We start from the raw sequence: 21,318 nt of genomic DNA, 5'->3' as shown, positions 1-21,318 counted from the left end.
CTCCCCCCTCCCCCCTCCCCGAGCGGAAGGCTGCTTTTCGAAAACAAGAACAACCCCTAACCTCGGCGTGCCACTATCTCCCTGCAACATTATGAAGGCTTATTTACAGAGCAAACATACATTACAGATAGGGCACCAGTGCTTGGGTCTCTGTGTGTTTACCTTATCTCACTCTATGTGGGTGCCTGAGGTGCGAGGTGTTTGACTATACATATTTTAAGGGATTTGTGCATGCAGGTGTCGCACATACAAGTAAATTGGGTCGTATCTATCGGGTCGTTTTCTTTCCACCCTCCTGCGCACGCAATGTGTCTCATACAGGCTCTCATTTCAGAAGTCCATAAAGACATCTCCCTGTCATAACAGAAGAGGAGACCATGCTGGTTTTGGGGAAGGGTTTCGAATTTTACGGTGGGATGTTTTATGCCATAACATCACCACATCAAAACAACCTCATGTGTCAAACCAGATCTAAATGTAATTGGATGATTCCCATATGACACTCTTTTGTTTCTTATTTTACTTTCTGCACAACATAGTTCACAGGCTTCAACCTTGGGACTCTTGTTGTTGCACTGTATCTACCCATACTGCATGCACTCCATCTCCCAGCGTTTCCATTGATGTTCGGTCACGCAGCCCAGTATATCTCTGCCTGACCTTTGACCCTGGAAAATCACATTAATTTAGTTTGTCTGTCTCTCTGAAAGATTCCCCTCTCGGCTCCTCAGGTATTAGAGGAATGCCTTGGTCCTTGACCTCAAGAATGTAGAGGCCTCTCTCTCCTCCATCATTCTATGGCCTCTGCATTCTCAAAAGCATTGGTTCAACTCCAACTGCTGAATGACCACACAATGGTGACAAAAGAGATGGTGACATGTGATTAATGCATCCACAGAAAGAGAACACTCCTTATTACTATACGATGTATTTAGAGCAATTGATAAAAAAAAGACATCCAGCTACTGAGGACCAAGTGGACATAATGGAAGGTAGAAACTCTCCAGAAACACACAATACAGTGACGTGTGAATTGCCAGGACACTTATCTGCCATCAAAAGAGAGCAGGAATCTCTGGGAAACTCTATGCCTTTCACTCCAGTCCACGAAAAAGGAGGGGGGAGTGAAACTAAATACAGGACGTTCCCTCTTCTCGGTCCGGAAGTTCTGCAAGTTTCAAAAGGAACCGTGGGGACTTCACAGGAGCTTTGGCAGGGCAGTTCCCCTCAGGGACAGACGGTGTCCCGTTCCGTCATAAGCCCCTTTTTTCTGTGTGTGTGACACTTCAAAAAAAGACACTCCAGCCCAGAACAGTGAGTAACTGAGATGAGAGCCTGTGGGTGCAGTTTCAGCCATGTTTCCATTGGCCAGAGACAGCACGGCACACTACAGTAAGAAGGCTCATTTCCCCCAGGCATACACTAGTGATGGTTCAGTTTCATCATTGTCTGGTCGATCATCACAAATAGGCTCTAACGTGTGGAATGTTAAAGCCCTGCTCTCTGTATAATATGTGCATATCGTTACCTTTCTCTCTATGCATGTGTGCTCCCTGATCAGGAGAAGTCTATCCTCATTCATGACAGTATATTTTGTTTAGAGTGAGAATTCAAGAATGAATTGAAGCAGTACTTCAAGATGCATTCTGTAAACTGCCTTGGATAAATTAATAAATGTTTCCCATTGTGTGTCACTCAACACACACAAACACATTTTACAGTAAATCTGAAGAAAAGCCCAAACTCAATGAATCACACTATTTCCAAAAATGATACTTGAGACCCTATTCTGAACACAATTGCCACGGCATGACACAACCAGACTTTGAGAATTGTGCATGCATGGGTCATGGCTCTAAGTATATTCTGTCTGGTTGTAAAACTAGTTTGATCCAGGGTCACTATTCCTGGAGAAATAATCGGTTTTGAAATCACTGGCGCTTTTTGCTTGAGAACAAGAGAGTTGAGGTTAACTCTTTGCCGGTTAGTGTCAGGGACAACAGAATTTCTTTTGTGTGAGAGGGACAGAAAAGTGGACATTGGACAAACACAAGCAACACAGGTGACACAAAGCCCGGGATTGAAAAATCCTGGTGGACTGCTTTGAGACATTGTGTATTTTGAGTATGAGCGCATAACCTACTTTATTGAGCTAGCTAGTTCCCTTTAAAGGTGTAGGAGGCCTCGGGAAGGAAGAGGGTTAACTATGCAGAACTGGAAACAGAAGCAAGGGAACTTGGCTGGCAAGCACACAAAATCAGCCACAACACCTCTGTTAGATTTTGTTTCTTGAGGACGATCACTTAAAAGAACGGCACAGGAGTTGTCTGACGCTGCTGAAAAGACAAGCCAATGGTTATGGCTGAGGTGCTCGAACATCATTTAGGGTCATGTTATGACCTGAATTGACTCGAAAAATGTGAAATCTTGTCGCTGTGCTTCTGGAGTGGTACTTTTTTCTGTCTGTTTATAACGTGCCCCAACTCATCATGAGTGCGGAGGAGGAGGGTGGGACGCTGCACACCACTGCTGATCCTTCTGGAGGCATCATGGGCCTAATTCAGCGAAACGCAACAACATCAATAAAGGTGCCAGCTTGATAACTCCATGCTCATAAAGGCTTGGTAATGTTTTTTTTTTTTTAAATCTGTTTTGGTTCTTGGTTAGGCATTCAGGCTACTGGTAACACATATTGTGCTGTGAAGGAGAGCATTTACAAATTCCGGGTACAACATGTGGTGCGTTTGCAGCTGCCGCCAGCCAACTGTGTATTGTTGTCGTAACAATACAACTGTGTATTGTTGTTGTATTGTATGCCACTGTGGGAGATCCCCTACCTATATAGCAAAAATAAATGTAAAGCCTTTTCTTGTGTATGTCTCAAAACATATACTGTATATGTGGGAGAGCAGAGTGGAATGGAAAGCAGTGAGGAATGGATGAAGTGCTACGGTGGAATACATGTATGATACAAAAGAGAGGCAAACAATGCAACACTCCAGAGACAAACTTGAATTGGTTGGGAATCCATTTTATTCTGTGTGAAACTGGCAGCGTGCCAGCACTGCCCCAAAGGTACCACAGCTATTGTGCGAGTGAATCACTGTGTGTGTGTGTGTGTGTGTATTGATTGAGGTTATTAAAAGGCTACTACCCAGCTAAAAAAAAAGGTCAGTGATGGGCACTCTCACGGCAGTGATAATCTTTGCTGTTAATGGTGGTCATGTGTGGTGTAATGTGTGTGGCCAGTGGCTGAGCCTTTTTCCACATGTTCACTCGGAAAGAAAGGTGACCCTGACCAGCCGCTGATGATTGGCGAGGGGTTTGACCACGACCATGGCCCCTGTGTGTGTCAGATTGTTTTTTTGTGTGTGTGTGAGTATGTGCGCATGTGGTGTGTGTGTGTGTGTGTGTGTGTGTGTTCGTGTTCCAGGTCATTTAGAGATGAAAAGTGACCCGAGGCAGTCTGTGACACGACCCTCTGTGTGTGTGTGTGTGTGTGTGAACACACCACTGTGTGTTCTGTCTAGCTCCAGGTCATTTAGATGGGGGGCAGCCAAACAACGCTGCCCATGCTCCTGGCAAGAAACCCACAGATTCCTCTTTGGGAGGGGCCGGGGGTCTGCTCCACACTCTCAAATGGTCAGAATGGTCAATATCATCATTACAGCAGCCCAGCACTAGTTGGTTCTCTCTCGCTGTATTCCACTGCTGCCTGTGTGGACCAATGGCACCCTTGCAAAATAGTTAATGGACTGGCTGTTAGTCTGATGACAGAGGTGTGGATTGAGTTAACAGCGGAGCCACAGCCTTAATGCACTACTGACACGCAGCAAGAATTTCGTCCAACTCAATTATCAGGCTTTAATCAAATCTGGATAACCTGGAAGAAAATAGCCTGGACCTTGGTTAAGGCTGCGCCTTACAAAACCAAGGTTGACCTTGGACTCAAATTAAGGGCCGTTCTTATGTTTGGGTTGTCCTATTGTGCCTTGTTAGTTTGTGTGTGTCTGTGTGTGTGTGTGGGTGGGTGTGTGTGTGTGTGTGAATGCTGGTGAGGAGCGAGTACCTCACACACACACACAGGGACTTATGTCCTCGCTCCTGGTCACTGCCTGCTCAGTGCAAAGTTGTTTATAGCGATGGAGATTAGATTTCCATCACCTCACCAGCCAGTGAGCATGCTTTAAAAGCACAATTCTTTTTTGGATGGCGTCCTCCTTGCTCGTAAAACCAAAGGGGGACCTTTCCTACCCTCTCCCCTCTCACACACAGACACACACCTAAGGTATATAGATATGAATCAACTGAATCTTTAAATGCCTAACTTCACCCTTATCATCAGGGCCGATAAGTGCAATTTCTACCCAGAAAGCAACACTGTCTAGCAACTTCTACATGCAATCAAAAACTGGGAAAGATAAGCAGGCAATGTACACATGTATTCCCTTAACAATGGTGTTTTGATAAAATCCTGGCACATAATCAAGTCCAAGAGGGAGAGAGAGACATGTAGGAAACCTTGAGCCTTTGTTTCCCCCTGGAACCATCACTACATGGCGTAAGAGAGCAGTGCGCTTTCTCTCAAAGACTACTGTGAATCATTACATGTCCGTGTGCCCTAAAAATGAATTGCTCATTTTGTGCTGTACAAGCTAACAGGTTAGAGTTAAATAAGCAAGTACAGAAGGGGGGAAAAGACACTGCAAAAAATATAATAATTGAAAGAATGGATAAAAAAAAGCTGCAGATGTGTTTTTTTTATAACATATGCACTTAATGGGTGCATATATTTTGTTTCAGCCTAAGGCTACAATATGTGCTTTCTGGGTAACTGTAAAGCCTAAAAGCTTGGTTAATTCCGTGACTTTTTTTCTGCAGTTTGCTAGTCTTTCTCTTCCTTAATCCTGGGCAGTAACCAGGCTGCAAAAGAACGATAACCCCCCGTGACACTACACACGCGGTACCCTGCTAGTTTGCCTGCTGAGCAGACAACACAACAAACTGTAGAGGCTGCTGGTGGTGAAGATGGAGGGACTGGAGGTGTGTGTGTGTGTGTGTGTGTGTGTGTGTGTGTAGAGGGGGGGGTTAGTGTGTGTGTGTGTGTGTGTGTGTGTGTGTGTGTGTGTGAGAGAGAGAGAGAGAGGGGGGGGGGGGGGGGGTTGCACTTGAAGGGTCAAACATTTCTGCTCGTCTTCGCTGACTGTGTGAGACAGGCTGAGCTTCCATGCAAATTTAAGTCAGCATTCTCTTGACTTGTTTTGCAGGAAATCGACAGACACACCGGGCTCACGTTTATGTGGGCTGGCAGTGACATTCATTTTTAAAAGGGGGGGGGGGGGGGTGGCAGAGTTGTGGACTTTCCACCTAAGAGCAACTTTTGTTGTTTTCCAGATTCCTTCGTCACAAGAGAAAGAGAAAGAGAGAGAGAAAGAGAGGGAGAGAGAGAGAGAGAGAGAAAGAGAATATTAGGGGCCCTGAACCTCTGACTCATTCAAGACAGAAAAAATAAAACTTAAGATGCCTCGACAAATCACCCACTCTGTATTAGTTTAGAAGCAATATGCTCACAACACGAGGGGAAAAGCGAAAGTTTGCCAGGAACCAGATGGGAAATGGCTCACAGTCCTTTCCCTGGTGTGATGTCCTTGTTTCGCAAAGCAGACTGCCTAGCAGCAAGAGGCCATCTCTGATCCTAGACAGCACTTGGACAGCCAATTATCTCAAAATTATTTACACTGATTCGATAGCGATATGAAGCCCCCCCACAATATGATTGACAGCGACAAAAGGGGTAACTGTTCATCACATTAGTGAGGAGTACGGACTCCATCCCCAGGTGTGTTTACAAACAGGGCTTATTTGTAACACACACACACACACACACACACACACACACACACACACACACCTCCCTTGTGACAGCCTAGGACCGGGATCTGTCATCTGCCATCAAAAATAGCACATGTGACTGAGGCTGCTGTGTCTGAATCTGACAATATCTGAAGAGAGAAAAAAACCCTCTGATGGTTACTTACAGTGGAGCATTTAAGACCCAAGCCATGCCATGTTTTCAAATTAAGTACCTGACAGCTTCCTCATCATCAGAGAAAGTGAGAGAAGAAGGAAGGAAGGAACAGACAGACAGATAGAGAGACGAATAGAAAGGCAGAGATACAAGCTCTTCCACCCATGCCTACTCTGTAAATACACAGCTGAGTAAATGGATGGTATTGCCAGGTGAAAAAAATGTCAACTATGTGCGCCGTCTTGGATGAGAGCGTCAGCTAGGCAAATAAATTATTATTATTTCTCCTGAGCCCTCATGCCATAGCTTGCAAGGGGCTTGAATAGAAAGCAGCGCAGGAATGTTAAACAGAAAGAACATAAGAGAGGAACATAAGAGAGAGGGAGAGAAACAGAGAGGGAAGGAGAGGAAGAGCAAGAGAGAAAGAGAGAGAGAGAGAAGAAAGAAAGAAAGAAAGAAAGAAAGAAAGAAAGAAAGAAAGAAAGAAAGAAAGAAAGAAAGAAAGAAAGAAAGAAAGAAAAAGAGAGAGAGGCACCATCTACACAGCCACACCCCCACTGTATGGATGGATGTTGTTTTTTAAGCATTAAACTATTTGGCAACATCAGGCTGCCGACCTGACATGCAGCCAGGACAACCAGCACCCGAATCCGCTTTGGCAGGCCGCGAGCACACATTTACACAGAGGTAGAGCTCGGAAAAACAAGGAGAAGAGGATGTGTTTTTGCTTCAGAAGCCTCTATCCCCTCCAACCCTGAGTGAACTGAGACTCTCGCTCTCCCTCTCCTTCCCTCCCCTTCCGACAGCCTTGGTTGGGGTTGAAAACAACTCCATGGCTTCCCTTTGTGCGTCACAGTCCGCATTCACCGACAGCGCACGTGCTGAGGGGGCTTTTGAGCGAAAAGAAAGGCAAACGAAAGCCCCAAGGGGCCACTACAGCAGAAGTTGATGAGGTTCACTCCTCGCTTTAGGGGAGAAGTGATGAAACCGCTGGAAAAATAAATAAATAAAAAAAATCCTAAGAGCGCTCGCCAGCACTGTGCAGAGTGCAGAGACATCCTTCAAGTGCACTACTCTTTCTGTCTCAAAACACAGAAAGCAGCAACCGGAGTAAACCAACTCAGGCAGTTAAACCCTGGGCAGGAGTGTAAATCGGAGGGCATTAATGTGGTCCCCAAAGTGGTTGCCTTGCCCATGAAAGTCAGCAACAGCAGTAGCAGCTGTGGTGGCAGCAGCAGTAGTTGCAGAAGCTAACTTTCAGGGCCAGAGAGCGCCTAGTGCCCGAGTGAAAAGTGATGAGATTAGACTGCACGGCAGGGCTCACCACTGCCCCCCAGGCAGGCTCGGCGCGAGGCGATAATGTAACTTCTGTGTCGCGGAGAGCAGCTCTTTCGCTCTCTCTCTCTTCTCCCCAGAGGGAAAGTCCTAGCGTAGCGCTGCCAACCAGCGCTAACGAGAGAAGCAGGACATGACAACACACCAGCAGCCCCCAGAGAGTGTTCTTATTGCCTCTACACCCTCAGGTCAACTCCCCCTCCTCCACTAGCCCAACTCCAGGCCAACACCTCCACAACTCTTACTGCTGGTTGGCTCTCCCCATGGAACAGTCACATCGATCTGTGAGAAGAGAGGATGAGTTGAGGATGAGGAGAGCCATTTGACCAGGTAATTCCTTCGATCGGATGATTACGGCATTTGGACAGTGCCCTGATCAAATGTAAGCCCCTCAATTGTCAAAAAAGGGCTCTAGTATGTTTCCACTCCCCCAAAGAGAACCATGAGCATCTTCAGACACAAGTTTGGTCTCAGCAAAACCTCTGGACTGATTTCTCCTGCTGGTTTAACAGTATGGGAAAGTCAACTTCAAGTGCAAATATCCGGATGCTGCCAGTCAGACATTCAACAGTTCTCCCAATTCCTACACATTAACACGTTAGGTAGGTCAAGGTAGGTCTTAGCCGGCTAGTAGTCTTGGCAATTATCTTGGATATGGTGGCTTTAATGTCTAAGTGTGATGACCCATTCTGAATAAGTTATAACTGCACTGACACCATAAGGGCTCCCATAACTCACATTCTAAACCACAGAGCCAATAACCATAATGAGTCATTAAAGGCAAAGGCCTCTGTCAGTGTTTGGAGTATTTTCATGACCACAGAGGCATGCCGAGGGTGGGGGGTATGATCTTGGCAGGGAGCGATGCAAGGTCATTAGGTGTGAACGTCAGGGTTATGAGGCCAAAGGTTAGACTGTCAGAGCGATGTACTCGCGATCCACGCTTTGATCCTGTTCATTCCTCTCAGCAGGCATGCAGCTTAAGACACACACAGACCTCCTGTGTTTTCTTGGCCGGATTACTCCGGGACGTCACCTGAGACAGTACATGCCAAACCTTCGGGAACGCACTCAGCATGTTTTCATTATTGGCTTGGCTTGAAACCCGAGCCCAGACGTCTTACTGCCTGGGCACCGCATGGGTCTTGAGCAACTCTTTTTTCAGACTGACTTTGAGCCTAAAAAATAACCCTTCAGGTTAAAGAGGCCCACCTGTATGAGTTGAAGTCTACTACTTCTTCGGGGAACAAAAGACCATTTGGTGAGGAGACAAACATGATGGTTTCTAATGGTTATCCTTGATTGGTTCAAATAACTGTGGGGATAATAGTACTCTTGTGCCACCCAGTTCTGTGGTCTACAGAGGCAGCACAGTCGTCGGGAAGAAAATAATGGTCTTATGTTGAAAATTGAGCCACTGCAAAATGTATAGAATTAGGCAGCGCAGTTTAACCATCAGGTTAGTGCAAACTGTGACAAAGACATTTCTGTGAGGGTCAACATTTGAGATTCCACGTATTTGCGATACACGTACATCCCTCATATGTTGTAAAATATACGGGTCTGACGCGCAAGCTGAGTCACATAGCAGACATTCCAATGAAAAACCAACATGCCTCGGCGGAGGGGCTGGGGCTGGCACCAAGTCCAAAAACAGCACGGAATTCGTTAGCTATACCCCAAAGAAATGGAAAACCCACATGCTGCAAACGCATTAGCCAGCTCGCTTGCTCAGACACTCTCGTACCCAGTCCCACCACAGCAAATTATGAGGAGGGCGGTAAACGCATCCTTCTCAGTAATTCACTAAGTTTATCAATGACAGGCGTGGATTTGAACCTGGTGTATTAACTATAGCCCATGTCCAGTCTTAACCTGTATGGCTCAATCCGCCAACAACATAATAAGAGGTGAATAAACATTGATATAATAATGGGGTGTCTTGCGGGCTTCAATTCAAAGGGAATTGTTTATCATTCAAGGGAAAATGTTCTCATAGTACAGGTTTTAGAAGACTGACATGAATTAATAAAACAATTTCACCTTAAACAATTACTGTTACTGTTAAAATGGTAGCCCCCTGCATGGGTAAACGTCAAGCATTTAATGCTGTCATTGTCTGAAAGCATCACACATGTGGTAAAGCATCTAGTTGCAGTAAAACAACTTTTCACAAACCGTTTGAATCATTGCACAAAACGGGCAAAAATCGCAAGTATCAGTAATACAAACCTTCGCAAACTCCGACCTCAAACTGGGTGATGAAGCCGCCGTTTACCAGGGGTCTGATCACGCACCGGAGCCCCCGGTCACAAGTTCCGTACAGACCGTACATGCCGCCGCAGCTCTCGTTCTTCTGCTTTGCGCAGACCGTGCAGCACCCGCAGATTCCAGGCACCACGGCCCCCTTACACTGCTTCGGTTCCTCGCATTTCGACTCGTCGCACGGCAGGCACAACAACGCCCGGCTGTTCTTCGCAATCAAGATCATAAGTTGGCAAATGAGAATGCATTTCGCTAGAAGATACATCCTGGAGGAGGCCATGAAGCAAAAGTGGAAAATATATAATCCAAACCCACTCCCGATTCCCCAAAATCAATCCTGAGAGGTAAAACCTTGTCGAAATTACCCTAATAAAAGGAACACACCGTTCTAAACTAGCATGTAAAGGGGTTTGCAGTTCCCGTAAAAATGTCCGGATTTCTGTTGTATTGGTTTACACGTCCCTCACGACAAACTTTTGTTTAGTAGGATTCAAGCTACTAAATGCGCGATCCGTTAAACTGTGGGAGAAACAGCAACTATCCCACGCTGTAAAGAGACAGCATGGTTTTAGTGTGCTATGCTATAACACTCTGAGTTCCTTCTAGTTTGTTTTCCGAAACAACTTTCTGTTCTGGACTCATGCGTCTCTGTCTCCCTCTCTCCCCCTCTCTCTCTCTTCGCACTCTCAGTCTTTTTATGCAAGCTGGAGGATTTCGTTATTTTTTGCGCCTTCCTTGCTCCAAAAGCTGATGTGCGACGTTTCCAAAAATTCCTTTGGAGGCGAAAGTAGCGCTATTATGTGGTCGCTGGCACTGATTCACTTCGCTACGTCTGTTGAAATCAAACGTTTCCTGCTCTCGCGTCTGCCGTGTTCCTCCGTCTCATGTTTATGCTTCTCTGTTGCGGGACTCTCCGCCCGCTGCTGGCTCGGTGCAGTCCTCACACCGTGACCTCATAACGCAACCACTCCCCTCCTGCATTACTTTGCTCCAATGGGTAGTTCGCTCCAGATATGGAACACAGGAAATGTTGGCACACGGAACGCATATGAAAATCTGCGATATGCAGGCCTGCCCTGGACCGTTGTTTGGGCGCAGGTGGGGAGTCTTGGGCCGCTAAGTCTTAGGGGGGAAAATCAAATCAGAGCTTAGATAATAGTGTAGCCTATCTGTACTGACGTCAGATCTTATGATACATCTGACTGCATAACGATGTTTTTTAGCTGGATAGTTTGAAGGGTAGATGAAAATGGAAGGAAATGATAAGTGCAGCAATTACACGTGTAATAACGGATAATGGACTGGCGTCCTCAGTTACAATGAGCTCAATTAGGATCTTTGAAGTGGTGGTGGTGGTGGTGGTGGGGGGGGGGGGGGGGGGGGGGCTCATGAATTTCACAATTTCCACCACTTGACTTGTTTTTCTTTTAATTAAGCATATTGATGCTTAACCAAGACACTCATTTAAGCTCAGTTCTGTGTGCATTGGGCATTGATAGTTGGATGGACACATAACACTGACTGTACATAATGTCTCGCTCAGTTAAGTGATGCCTTACAAAATAGCTAAGATGAAAGATTCTTGTTTGGTGTTCTTGATTATTTATTGAAATGCATTTATTGCATAGTATAGCTGTGTGTCGTATAAGACATAACTTTTGGCTGTTGTCGAATTGCAAACTCAAGGTACGATAATGTGACCTTGATTGGGCACACAGGAGAGATTAATCAGTAAGATTGCCTTAAATTAAATATCTTTTTCTATATATACCAATACATGCTTTAATGTCCTTTAAGGAAAATACCTGGAATTGATACAGTGGCTCTGTTTTTTTTTTCTGCTTGCCTACTTGTCTGCAGGCAGGTGTCCAGTTAAAAGGGCTGCTTCCTCTCCCCTTAAGAGGGCCATTCTTATTTTTGACATGCAACACTGCCCTCAGACACATTGCAAACGCACAACACCCATGCATTACTGACAACTGACTTGGTCCCATCTCAGACTCTTGCAGGAAAAAGTGGCCTAAATCTGATGTTTTCGGGGTCAAGTGACCAGGTCAGACTTCTTCAGAAGTAGTGTGAACACTCAAATCTTGCCCAGATCTGATTTTTTTAAATCAGATTTAGACCACTTCCATATGTGGTCCTGAATCAGACCCAGGTCTCAATGCGGCCACAGTGTGAACAACCGGATTTGATGCGACTTTTACGTCAATCTACATCGACATTTGTCACAATTATGTGCCGGCGGAAGTTATTTGATGTCATTGTTATTGTTCTTTTGGGCATGCAGGTCAGTTCGGAACCGCAAACAGTTCACACTCGAATCTGATATAGGCCACATTTTAAAAGGTTATGTAAACAGCCAAACAAAAAATCGGATCTGAGCAAAAAATCTTAATTGAGCATTAAGACTTGCGGTGTGAACATAGCCTTTGTTTGGTTGTTATTTGGTTAATAACTCCATATTTTAGTTCAAATCCAACCTCTTGACTCCCTCTTTTGGTGTGGCCTTACCCCTAGGTCATAACACTGATGCAATGAGGCAACAACAGGTGAAAAATGACAGTTTTACTGAAACTTTCAATAGCCATTCACCACAACAGTGACAAGAGCAGCATACAGATGTAGAGAGTATAAACACTGATAAGCCATTCTAATCCAGTAGTGGGGGCCACAGGTCTCAGATGTGCGCTATTGGCTAAATGAGTTTAGAGGGTACTTGTAAGAATATGTTGCCTTTGAACATCTTTGGACACTTTTGGACATTTGAGTCTTTTAATGAGAGTGTGTTTTAAAGCTGCAGTTGGCAAGATTTTTTTGATCATATTCACTGAAACCGATACTATGCTCCGACAGAACAACATAAATCAGCCGGTTTTAGAAAAAAACCCTGCACTTCTACCTCCACCTAGAGCTTGTTATTTGTTTTGCAAAAACTCACAGCTCCTGGTTCTTCTGGTCCAATCAGAGCAGGGCTGTGTGAGATCTGACTGTCAATAACAGTCTGGTGCAGTCTGGTGCACACTGACGAGCACAAACTCGATGAGAGGGTGCTCGGTTGTAGTGGGGGAGGGGCATGAGAGTTGTAAACATTCAAAATGCAGTCCCCTCAATCTGTTAGACTTGCCAACTGCAGCTTTAATGTTTTGACTTAAAACATTCTACAATATTTTTGTCTCTCTGTGGCCAGGCTCCAGAGGCCCCCTGCTTGTCACTGGGCTAAAGTAGGTTCTGACCCTGTATTGGATTATGAAGCCCTTATCATTTTCCCCCGTGTTGGTGCTGGACAGGTGGGTCCCTCGAGGCTCCTCAAAAAGGGTTTTAAAAGGCCTTACGGTGAAGGGGCCATTTCTAACGGATCAATACACTATAGGGATTTTTAAGTCGCCCTCCTCCTCTCTCTCTCTCTCTCTCTCTCTCTCTCTCTCTCTCTCTCTCTCTCTCTCTCTCTTCTGGGATTTTTGCCACCACTGCTCTGATGTGACAGGCTTCAAAAGAGGTCCTTCTTGGCGAGCGGCTGAGGCTCTGAAGCCCTCCTGGATGGGCTTTTCCTCCTGGCTGACCTGCAGGTGCACCAGAGGGGCCCCCAATGGAACCCCCCCCCCCCCCCAGACACACAAACACACACGCCAGCATATTGGGGAAGCGGGTGACGGTGCTCCAGCCAAATGGGTGGAGCGGAGCAGACCTGCAGCACTGCTAAAGCTGTTCCACTGCCTCGTTTGAAACAATATTATTGTGGTACATTTATATGCTGTCCAGTTGAAAGACTTTGCAAGCTGTCATGATTTTATTATGGCAATGTGTCAGTTAGTGGCTGAATGTACCTTACCTGTCTTATCTTTCATTCATACATTTGTTGGAGATGAAGTTATTTCCAGACAAAGCGTTCATTTTCTTTACATAGCAGATTGTAAATATGACACGGACACTCAAAATAGACATGGAACATTACAAGATTTTCCTTGTGAATACAAATCCATTACCATCTACAGGATGGCCTATTAAATGCATTTCCTATGATAAACATGTTTTTAAATGTTTCTCAAAGGCTTTGTCCTTTTTTCTTCCTCCTTTCAAATGGCCTGCATGCCTCTGCGGCTGCTCATTTGCCACCACCGCCTCCTAGGTCTGAGAAATGCTGACAAACACTGCAAGTCTGAAACCCTCCTCTGAGGCTCTCTCCAGGAGTTCATTCTACATTTGTGAGCTAAGCTGCTTCTTGACAATGCCTTTTGTGGAAGGCACAGTGCCATACAAACACATTGTATGGGAATACACAAACGTTCCTAGCAAATACACATACTCGCACAAAAATGTAGCCACAGAGATATACATACACAGACAAACATAGACACACACACACACACACACATACACCACAGAGGCAACTGTTATTGTCTCACAGTCATTCTGCATCACAGCAGAGAACACTACCAAATGCCAATGAAAAGAGTTGGCCTAGACCACCAACACAGAGTGTCAGGCTTTACAGGCCACCAGTTGCCATTCTTCCTTAAAAGCCAAGGGGCCATGAGCCGTGCAATAACCCAACCTTGTGCACAGTGCCAGATGGCCAATCCCAGCAATCCACACGCTTCCTGTAAGGTGTATCTGCCTTTGGATGGGGAGGAGGGAAGCTTTTGCCCAGCATGGGCTCTTAATTGCTGTGTGTTCAGCTTTGTAACGACATTATAAGGTAATTGAGCCCCCACTGTTTTGATATCGCGCCGCTGGTTGTGCGGGTCTCTCACAGGGGCCGTGGCAGGGATCCTCGCTGTCTTATTGGATTAGGGTTTGATGAGATTTGTTATCTCCCCGTTCATCTCCCGTGTCACTAAATTGTCCCTGCAAAATGACTTCTGAAACCAGTGGAAACGGCTGATGAAGTCTGGGATTTGGTAAGGTCATTTGGAAGCGAAATGTCAGACAGCTGCTAAGGTCCAGATGCAATGGTGAGAAAGGGATGCCATCAGTCCTACAGTCTCTTAATTGGCCTTGTTTGGGGGGAGCATTTAAAAAAAAATCATATCCTCTGCTTATTTATTCTGCATATTTTTCCAAAATTGTATTTATTTATTTGTTCATTTTTCAAACTGTACTAGGATGTTTTTTTATGAGGTGAAGGTTACATGCATTTAATGGTTTTATAGTGTGTATTCAGGTTTCAGTATCTTGTAGTTCCACATTTGCTCACAAAGAAAATTAGAGCATATTAAAGGTATACACATACATGTCTTCAGTGGATGTGTAGGCTAATGGAAGTTTTCCCTACCTTGCAAGTAGCCTTTAAGCAATTTCACTGCAGCAGCACTTTCATGGAAGACTTGCCTTAATGAAACTGTCTACCATTTTATATCACACTTTGGTACTATCAGAAAATGTGATGCATGTGAAATGTAGTTGTATGTATTCTAGGTTCCATCCACCAGGATCATAAAACCTCATTGCCTTGCTAGCTTACCGGCAAACTACTTTCCTTCTTTTGCAAGCTGCTTTTTAAGCATTGTTCATTATCCTCCAGAAAGGCATAAGGGAGATATGGCCTTGCTCTTATACGGTGTTACCTGAACTGCTCATTTTACCAGAGGTCCTAAAGGGAGTCATGTTGTGAGTTGGGTGCTCAAGTAATATTGTTTTGGTTTTTTTAGCTCCAGCGAACAGCTCAATTTGGCACGCAAACAAATGTTCATGGTTGAGCCTCCCAAGTGACATTGCTGTCACAGTCCTTTTGATTTGTTTGTGAACTGCACCCCAACCCCCGAACTCTGCCACACACACACACACACACATACAGAGAGACACAGGCATGCTGAGTCTCCCTCACATGCACTCAGACAGACACACACACACACACACACACACACACACACACACACACACCCCTTTCTACTCAACGCTGATGTGGAGCTAGAGAGCCGTTTTCTCCATTACATCTGCCAGTCCTGTTCTGAGAACATTTTTGTTATGCAAATGACCCTGGCAGTTTAAAATCTATCCGACTGTTGGCACCACACTGAAAACCTGTAATGCAGCCAATCACTCTAAATTCTCCAGTATACATAATGCATAATGCAATCAGGGACTCCTCCTTTGCCCCCCCCCCCCCCCCCTTCATCTTTCTATCTCATCTCTTCCTCTCAACGTTTTTGCTCCTCTATCTCTCTCTCTCCACCACAACGGTCTCTGGCCTCATCGAATTGCCCCCTCAAAATCATTAAGTGTTATTCCGACTCTTCTCTCGCCCTCATTATCTTCTCATGTGTATTGATTGAAAGCTGAGCTGACTGTTTGCCAAGACAATGATGGGGCCAAGCTTGATGGGATTTGGTTTCCTGTGCCGTATATGCAAATGGTGGCCAGTTACACCGCTGTCCCCCAGTATCCGCTGTTAATGTTGCCATTGTCAATTCAGGCTAAGCCGATTTAATTCGGTCTGTCTGCAGGAGTCGCACGGTTATCCTGGTTGCAATTTTAACGAGAGCACTGAGCGAGATGAGCTGGGAATTAAGCTCATGGATAATCAACAGGAGCCTGCAATTTTATGAAAATGTTTATTGAAAGTGGTGATTGCGAGCAGACGAGCCAGCGTGGGCCTGTGTGTTACCGAATCGTGTGAGCCGTGCCACCAGCCTGCTGGCTGCTGATTTCAGGATTGTCTTTTTTTTAAGAGTGTTACAGAGGGCATGGATGACTCTACTGTTCTGCCAGAGGAAACCTGTCTTTAGACAATGGTGTGTTTTCAGTGTGTCCAGTGTGGCAGCAGTGAAAAATCGTCCAGTCAGGTCATCATATTTTCATGTCCACTGAGTAATCAGAATCAGAATTAGAATCAGCTTTATTGGCCAAGTTTGCGTAAACAAACAAGGAATTTGACTCTGGTTAATCTTTGCTCTCAAAACACTTTGCTCTCACTTAACATATAAAGAATAAAAACAGAAAGGTCAGTAAGAGATATAAAAATACTGTAATAGAAATATAAAAAAACCAGTAACATTATACGAGTAGAAAGAATAAGTGTATGTGCAGGTTGAATAGCATGAAGAGCAGTAGAGTATGGCTATGTATATAGTATAATTTCAGCATGCACATATGTAATAAATAAAACACTATGGATGAGATAGTGTAGTGCAAATTGTCTGGGGTGTGTGTGTCAGGGGACTGGAGATGTACACCCCTTGTTGTCCTTGTCAAGGTAGCCATGGTCATGGACACCTCAACAGGCACAGGCAAGGTACAATATACAAAATATAATGTACAACAATAAGACAGTAAGAACCAGGCCTGCCTTTCTATATACTCTAACAAAATTTCTTTTTGAGTTACTCTCAGTAATTATCTAAATACGTTGCAATGAGAAAAGCCACGATCATTGTCAAATACTTGAAAAAAGCCTTACTTGACAGCAGATGCCAGACTCATTCTAGTTCAACCAGAATCCATGTAGCCAGAACTTGACACTTAAAATTTGCCGACATCTAGTAAGAACATATTTTTGGTTGATATCCCATCGTCTAGGTTGCTGTCAAAAGTATTTTTTACTTTATTTGAAAGAGCCTCTGTAAAAATGGAAAGCTGATCTCAGAAGAGAGCTGCTTCTAAACTCCTGGAAAATCAATTGTCTTTGTTTTGCTACCTGTTTATGCTAAGTAAATCCTGTTCATCTTGCAATGGTTCTCGCCAAAATACAAAATGGCATCATATTTCAGCTTACTGTATTATCTGGCTTGGCAAATGACAAGTGTTCCTCGGTAAAGAGACATCAGAGAGCTTTTGAGTAGCTCAGTTTCCTGTGTAGATGGTACTGAGGGGAGAGTCATAAAGACACACAATCTCTTTCACACATGTACAGAGTCACATACAAACAAACAGTTCACAAAGATTGATTATGAAACAAGCTCCCCAAATGGGTGTTTATGTTTAATGTTCTACTCCGTGCTTGGCAAGCACTCTGTGCTTGATTTTCTTTTTTGAGAGTGTCTCCCCCCTCCCAACCCCACCATCCAACAACTCCGTCCCTGTTCGTGCTTAAACAATTGTCCAGATTAATGGCATATCTTGAATCAAATAACAAACGTCGAAGCCAATACACTTTGTTCTCCACCAAAAGAATAGAACACAAAAAGGGCAAATAATTAATGTTTCACATGAGGAGCGGCCGGGGATGAGATGCATGAGGCAATTTCAGCCCCTGCACTGGGGAGAGAAGAGGAGTTGAGGGGCGTAGAGGGGAGAGGAGAGGAGAGTAGAATGAGAAGAGGGGAGGAGGAGGGGGGGGTGGGGTGGGGTGGGGTAGGTTGCACATGGGAGTCGTAAATGGCCCGCTGGCGTGGTGATGACGGCCCTAGCAATTGCCCTGATGGCTGCGCGCAAGCCTCGCCGGCTCCCAGCTAACTGATACATTAATCATCCTTGTATAGCAGTGTCACCGCGCCTGCGCAACTCATAACACACACACACACACAATACACAGCGACTAAGGGGGCCAACAACAAAAAATGAATAGCAGGAGGAAATGTAGTAGTGCACTATCTCTCTGTAAAGACAATAAACAACACACGGTTGTCGGGATTCTGCTTTAATTGCTCTCGTTGGGTCTCTCATTATGAATTCAGCAGCAGTGCAATATGAGTTTTTGTGAAAGGAAAAAAAAACATATAATATGTTGTCTCACCCCAACTTTCACTGCTTTTAATCCCTGTGAGGAACAATCTCATTAAAAGAAAGCCTTTCAACCCATCCTGTTCAGACAGCATTCCATAGCATACGTTACCTTGAATGTGTCTGTGTGTAAGATGCAGTTTACAGTATATGTATAGTGTGTGTGTGTGTGTTTGTGTTTTGGTGTGTGTGTGTGTGTGTGTGTGTGTGTGTGTGTGTGTGTGTGTGTGTGCGTGCGTGCGTGCATATGCGTTGTACAAGTGTAATGAGAGAACCTACGCGTGCATGCTTGTTCTAGTGGTTAAGAGTCAGATGCGTAGACCCCAGAGGCTGTTGTGGTTTTTCAGTGGTGGTCTACACACACACACACACACACACACACACACACACACACACAAAAGCTCTATTCCCATGAGGCCCTGGTCCACACACCCTGCAGAGGCAGCCTATGGTTGAAAGAATTTACTTGCAATAAATGTTTTTGTTGACAGCACAATCGCTCAGTAATTGAGTGTGAGAGGTATTGTCTGCCGGACTCAGAGAAAAGTGACTAATGGGTTTTAATTCAGCTGACCGCCAGCATTCATCGGAATGCTCCAAGTATCCCGTAGACCGTTCCGGAGCGCTGGCGGTTGTTTGGAAGTGGAATGTGGTAGTCGGGAGTCTGATGATTAATACTGATCGGAGGCCAAAAGCGCATGACTCGCGCACGCCGGATATGTTGAAGCAGACGCGGCCCAGACTTGCTTTGTGCTCTGTGGCGACACATAGACGCACTCACTGTAAACATGCTGCACCTGAGGTAGCAGGGCTCTTTGAAAACATTTCAGCTCTTACAGTAAACTGGAAACAAAAGGACCACACACACACACACATATACTCGCAGACACACACATAGTTCCACATGCACACACACACACACACACACACACACACACACACACATATTTGCACGTGCACACACACACACACACACACACACACACACACACACACACACACACACACACACACAGCCATTCAGTAGCTTTAGCGTCTGTTGCATAGCCCAAGCCCAGCCATCCTTTAAATCCCACATGCCCACACAGTTTTCAACATAGCGCACATCAGGAAATAGCTAAAGGGTTAACCTGCAGTAATTTAGCTCCCCTCTCCACCCCAATCCGCCCCCCTGTCTCTCTCCCGTTTTTGTCTTTTCTTTTTCATGAGCACATGATACAGGAATGCGTGGAATGCCAGAGAGTGAGGCGGTGGGGAGGCTTCCAGTAGCGACAGCCTGTGAGAACCAGGGGGGTGGAGAGGGGGCCGCTGGACCAGGAGCTCTCTGTCTCTTTACTGTGTTTGGGGAAATAGCTGCTTTTCTCCATATAAAGAAGTGCGTAAGACAACGTACACACACACACACACACACACACACTAATGCGCACAGACAGGAAGAGGACGAAAGAGGGAGAGAGAGAGAAAGAGAGGGAGAGAGAGAGATAGAGATGGAGAGAGGGAGAGAGAGAGATAAAGTACAGTGTGATGGGAGGGTAGAGTGAATTTCTCTCCCTGTCTTTTTCACTCTCTCTCTTTCTCTCTCTCTCACACACACACACACACACACACACACACACACACACACACACACACACACACACACACACACACACACACACCTCACCTTACTTCATTGCCTTCTTTTGCCAGCATGTGGGTATGTGTGTAGGCTCATATCATCTCTGTGCAAGCACAATCCAAAGTAAATGAAATTTGACACATGACTGGAAGTTACTGCATGGCACAGAAATATCTTCACATTTCCGTGTAGCTTTATCCAGGACACATAAAAGCGAAAGAGTGAGAGATTCCAGGATTTAAGGGTACAACAGCTGCCTTAGAGAAGTGTTGCCGTGTGAACAGGCTTTTCTCTTTGTATGTTTTACATTTCACATTTAAAACATATTTAAATCAAAGACACAAAGACAAAGACACAAACATGTATAAATAAAATAAATATACTTTGCAAATCACATCACTAGATATAATGCTCAGTGTTTTTTAGGATTTCCTTTGAGGTGAAATCTATTGTCCAAATAAACTGTGATTTCTCATCTTGGTCTTGAAGCAGGTGGTTCCCTTAAGTAAAATGACACATTATAATAAGTATGCATAAAGCGCATACTTTCTCTGACACACACACACACACACACACACACACACACACACACACACACACACACACACACACACACACACACACACACACACACACAGTGGAGCATAAATAGTGGCTAAGGACGTCATTATTGCAGGAGAATTAGCTTGGTTCCACCGGCTCCACCTCCTGGTCTTTTGCAGAGCAGCGTCATACATACAAATACGGTCACCCGCTCAGACACTCTATAAAAGGAGATTAAATTGAAATTTATCCCCCCCCCCCCCCCCTCCCCAATGTGAATATAATTTAAATCACATCTTTCTTCGTTATCTGCCCTTTTGGAGTTCAGCGGGTGGAAAATGTGTTGTCTTTCCCCCCTCACTGTCATAAAGGGTAATTTCACAGCTTTGCCGTTGCCATTTATGTGACTGAGGGACACATCTAAAGGTTTGGTGAATTTTCAGGCGAAATGAAGCGAAATTCTCACTAACTGTCCATACAGTGACAGGGTGGCGTAGAGTTGAACCTTTCCTTTTTATGCTCCTCTTTGTGTTCACACAGAAAGACTTCTCATTTTATTCAAGCACCTCTTTTTGGTGCTTGTAAATGTGTGCCTTATGAAATGTATATGTGTGCATTGTGTGTGCATTGTGTGTGCATGTGTAAGTGTGTGTGTGTGTGTGTGTGTGTGTGTGTGTGTGTGATAGAGAGACTGGTCAGTGTGTATCGCTCTTGGCAAAATCACAGGCATTAATTTCCCTTTTGCTCAAACTTTTCGATTCATCCCTTTTAAAACATCTCCAGAGTAGAAGGCCAAAAAGCCGCGCCGCAACCCAGAGGCACCCAGCTGTGCTATAAAACCGTCAGCTATAAAAACCGTGTGCTATAA

General features: G+C 44.9%; 1 protein-coding gene across 1 annotated transcript in view; it reads right to left on the bottom strand.

Moving 5' to 3' along the window:
* crim1 (cysteine rich transmembrane BMP regulator 1 (chordin-like)) overlaps nt 1-9,854 on the bottom strand; it is a 106,462-nt gene extending 96,608 nt beyond the window's left edge. Inside the window, exon 1 of the mRNA XM_042073165.1 lies at nt 9,596-9,854. Coding sequence (XP_041929099.1) covers nt 9,596-9,854 — 259 coding nt within the window. The remainder of the gene's footprint in view (nt 1-9,595) is intronic.
* Nucleotides 9,855-21,318: the final 11,464 nt, after the last annotated feature.

The sequence above is a fragment of the Alosa sapidissima genome, chromosome 19, assembly GCF_018492685.1.
Source record: "Alosa sapidissima isolate fAloSap1 chromosome 19, fAloSap1.pri, whole genome shotgun sequence".
NCBI lineage: Eukaryota > Metazoa > Chordata > Actinopteri > Clupeiformes > Clupeidae > Alosa > Alosa sapidissima.
Note: the sequence above shows the minus strand (reverse complement) of the source record. Positions and strands in the feature narration are given on the sequence as shown.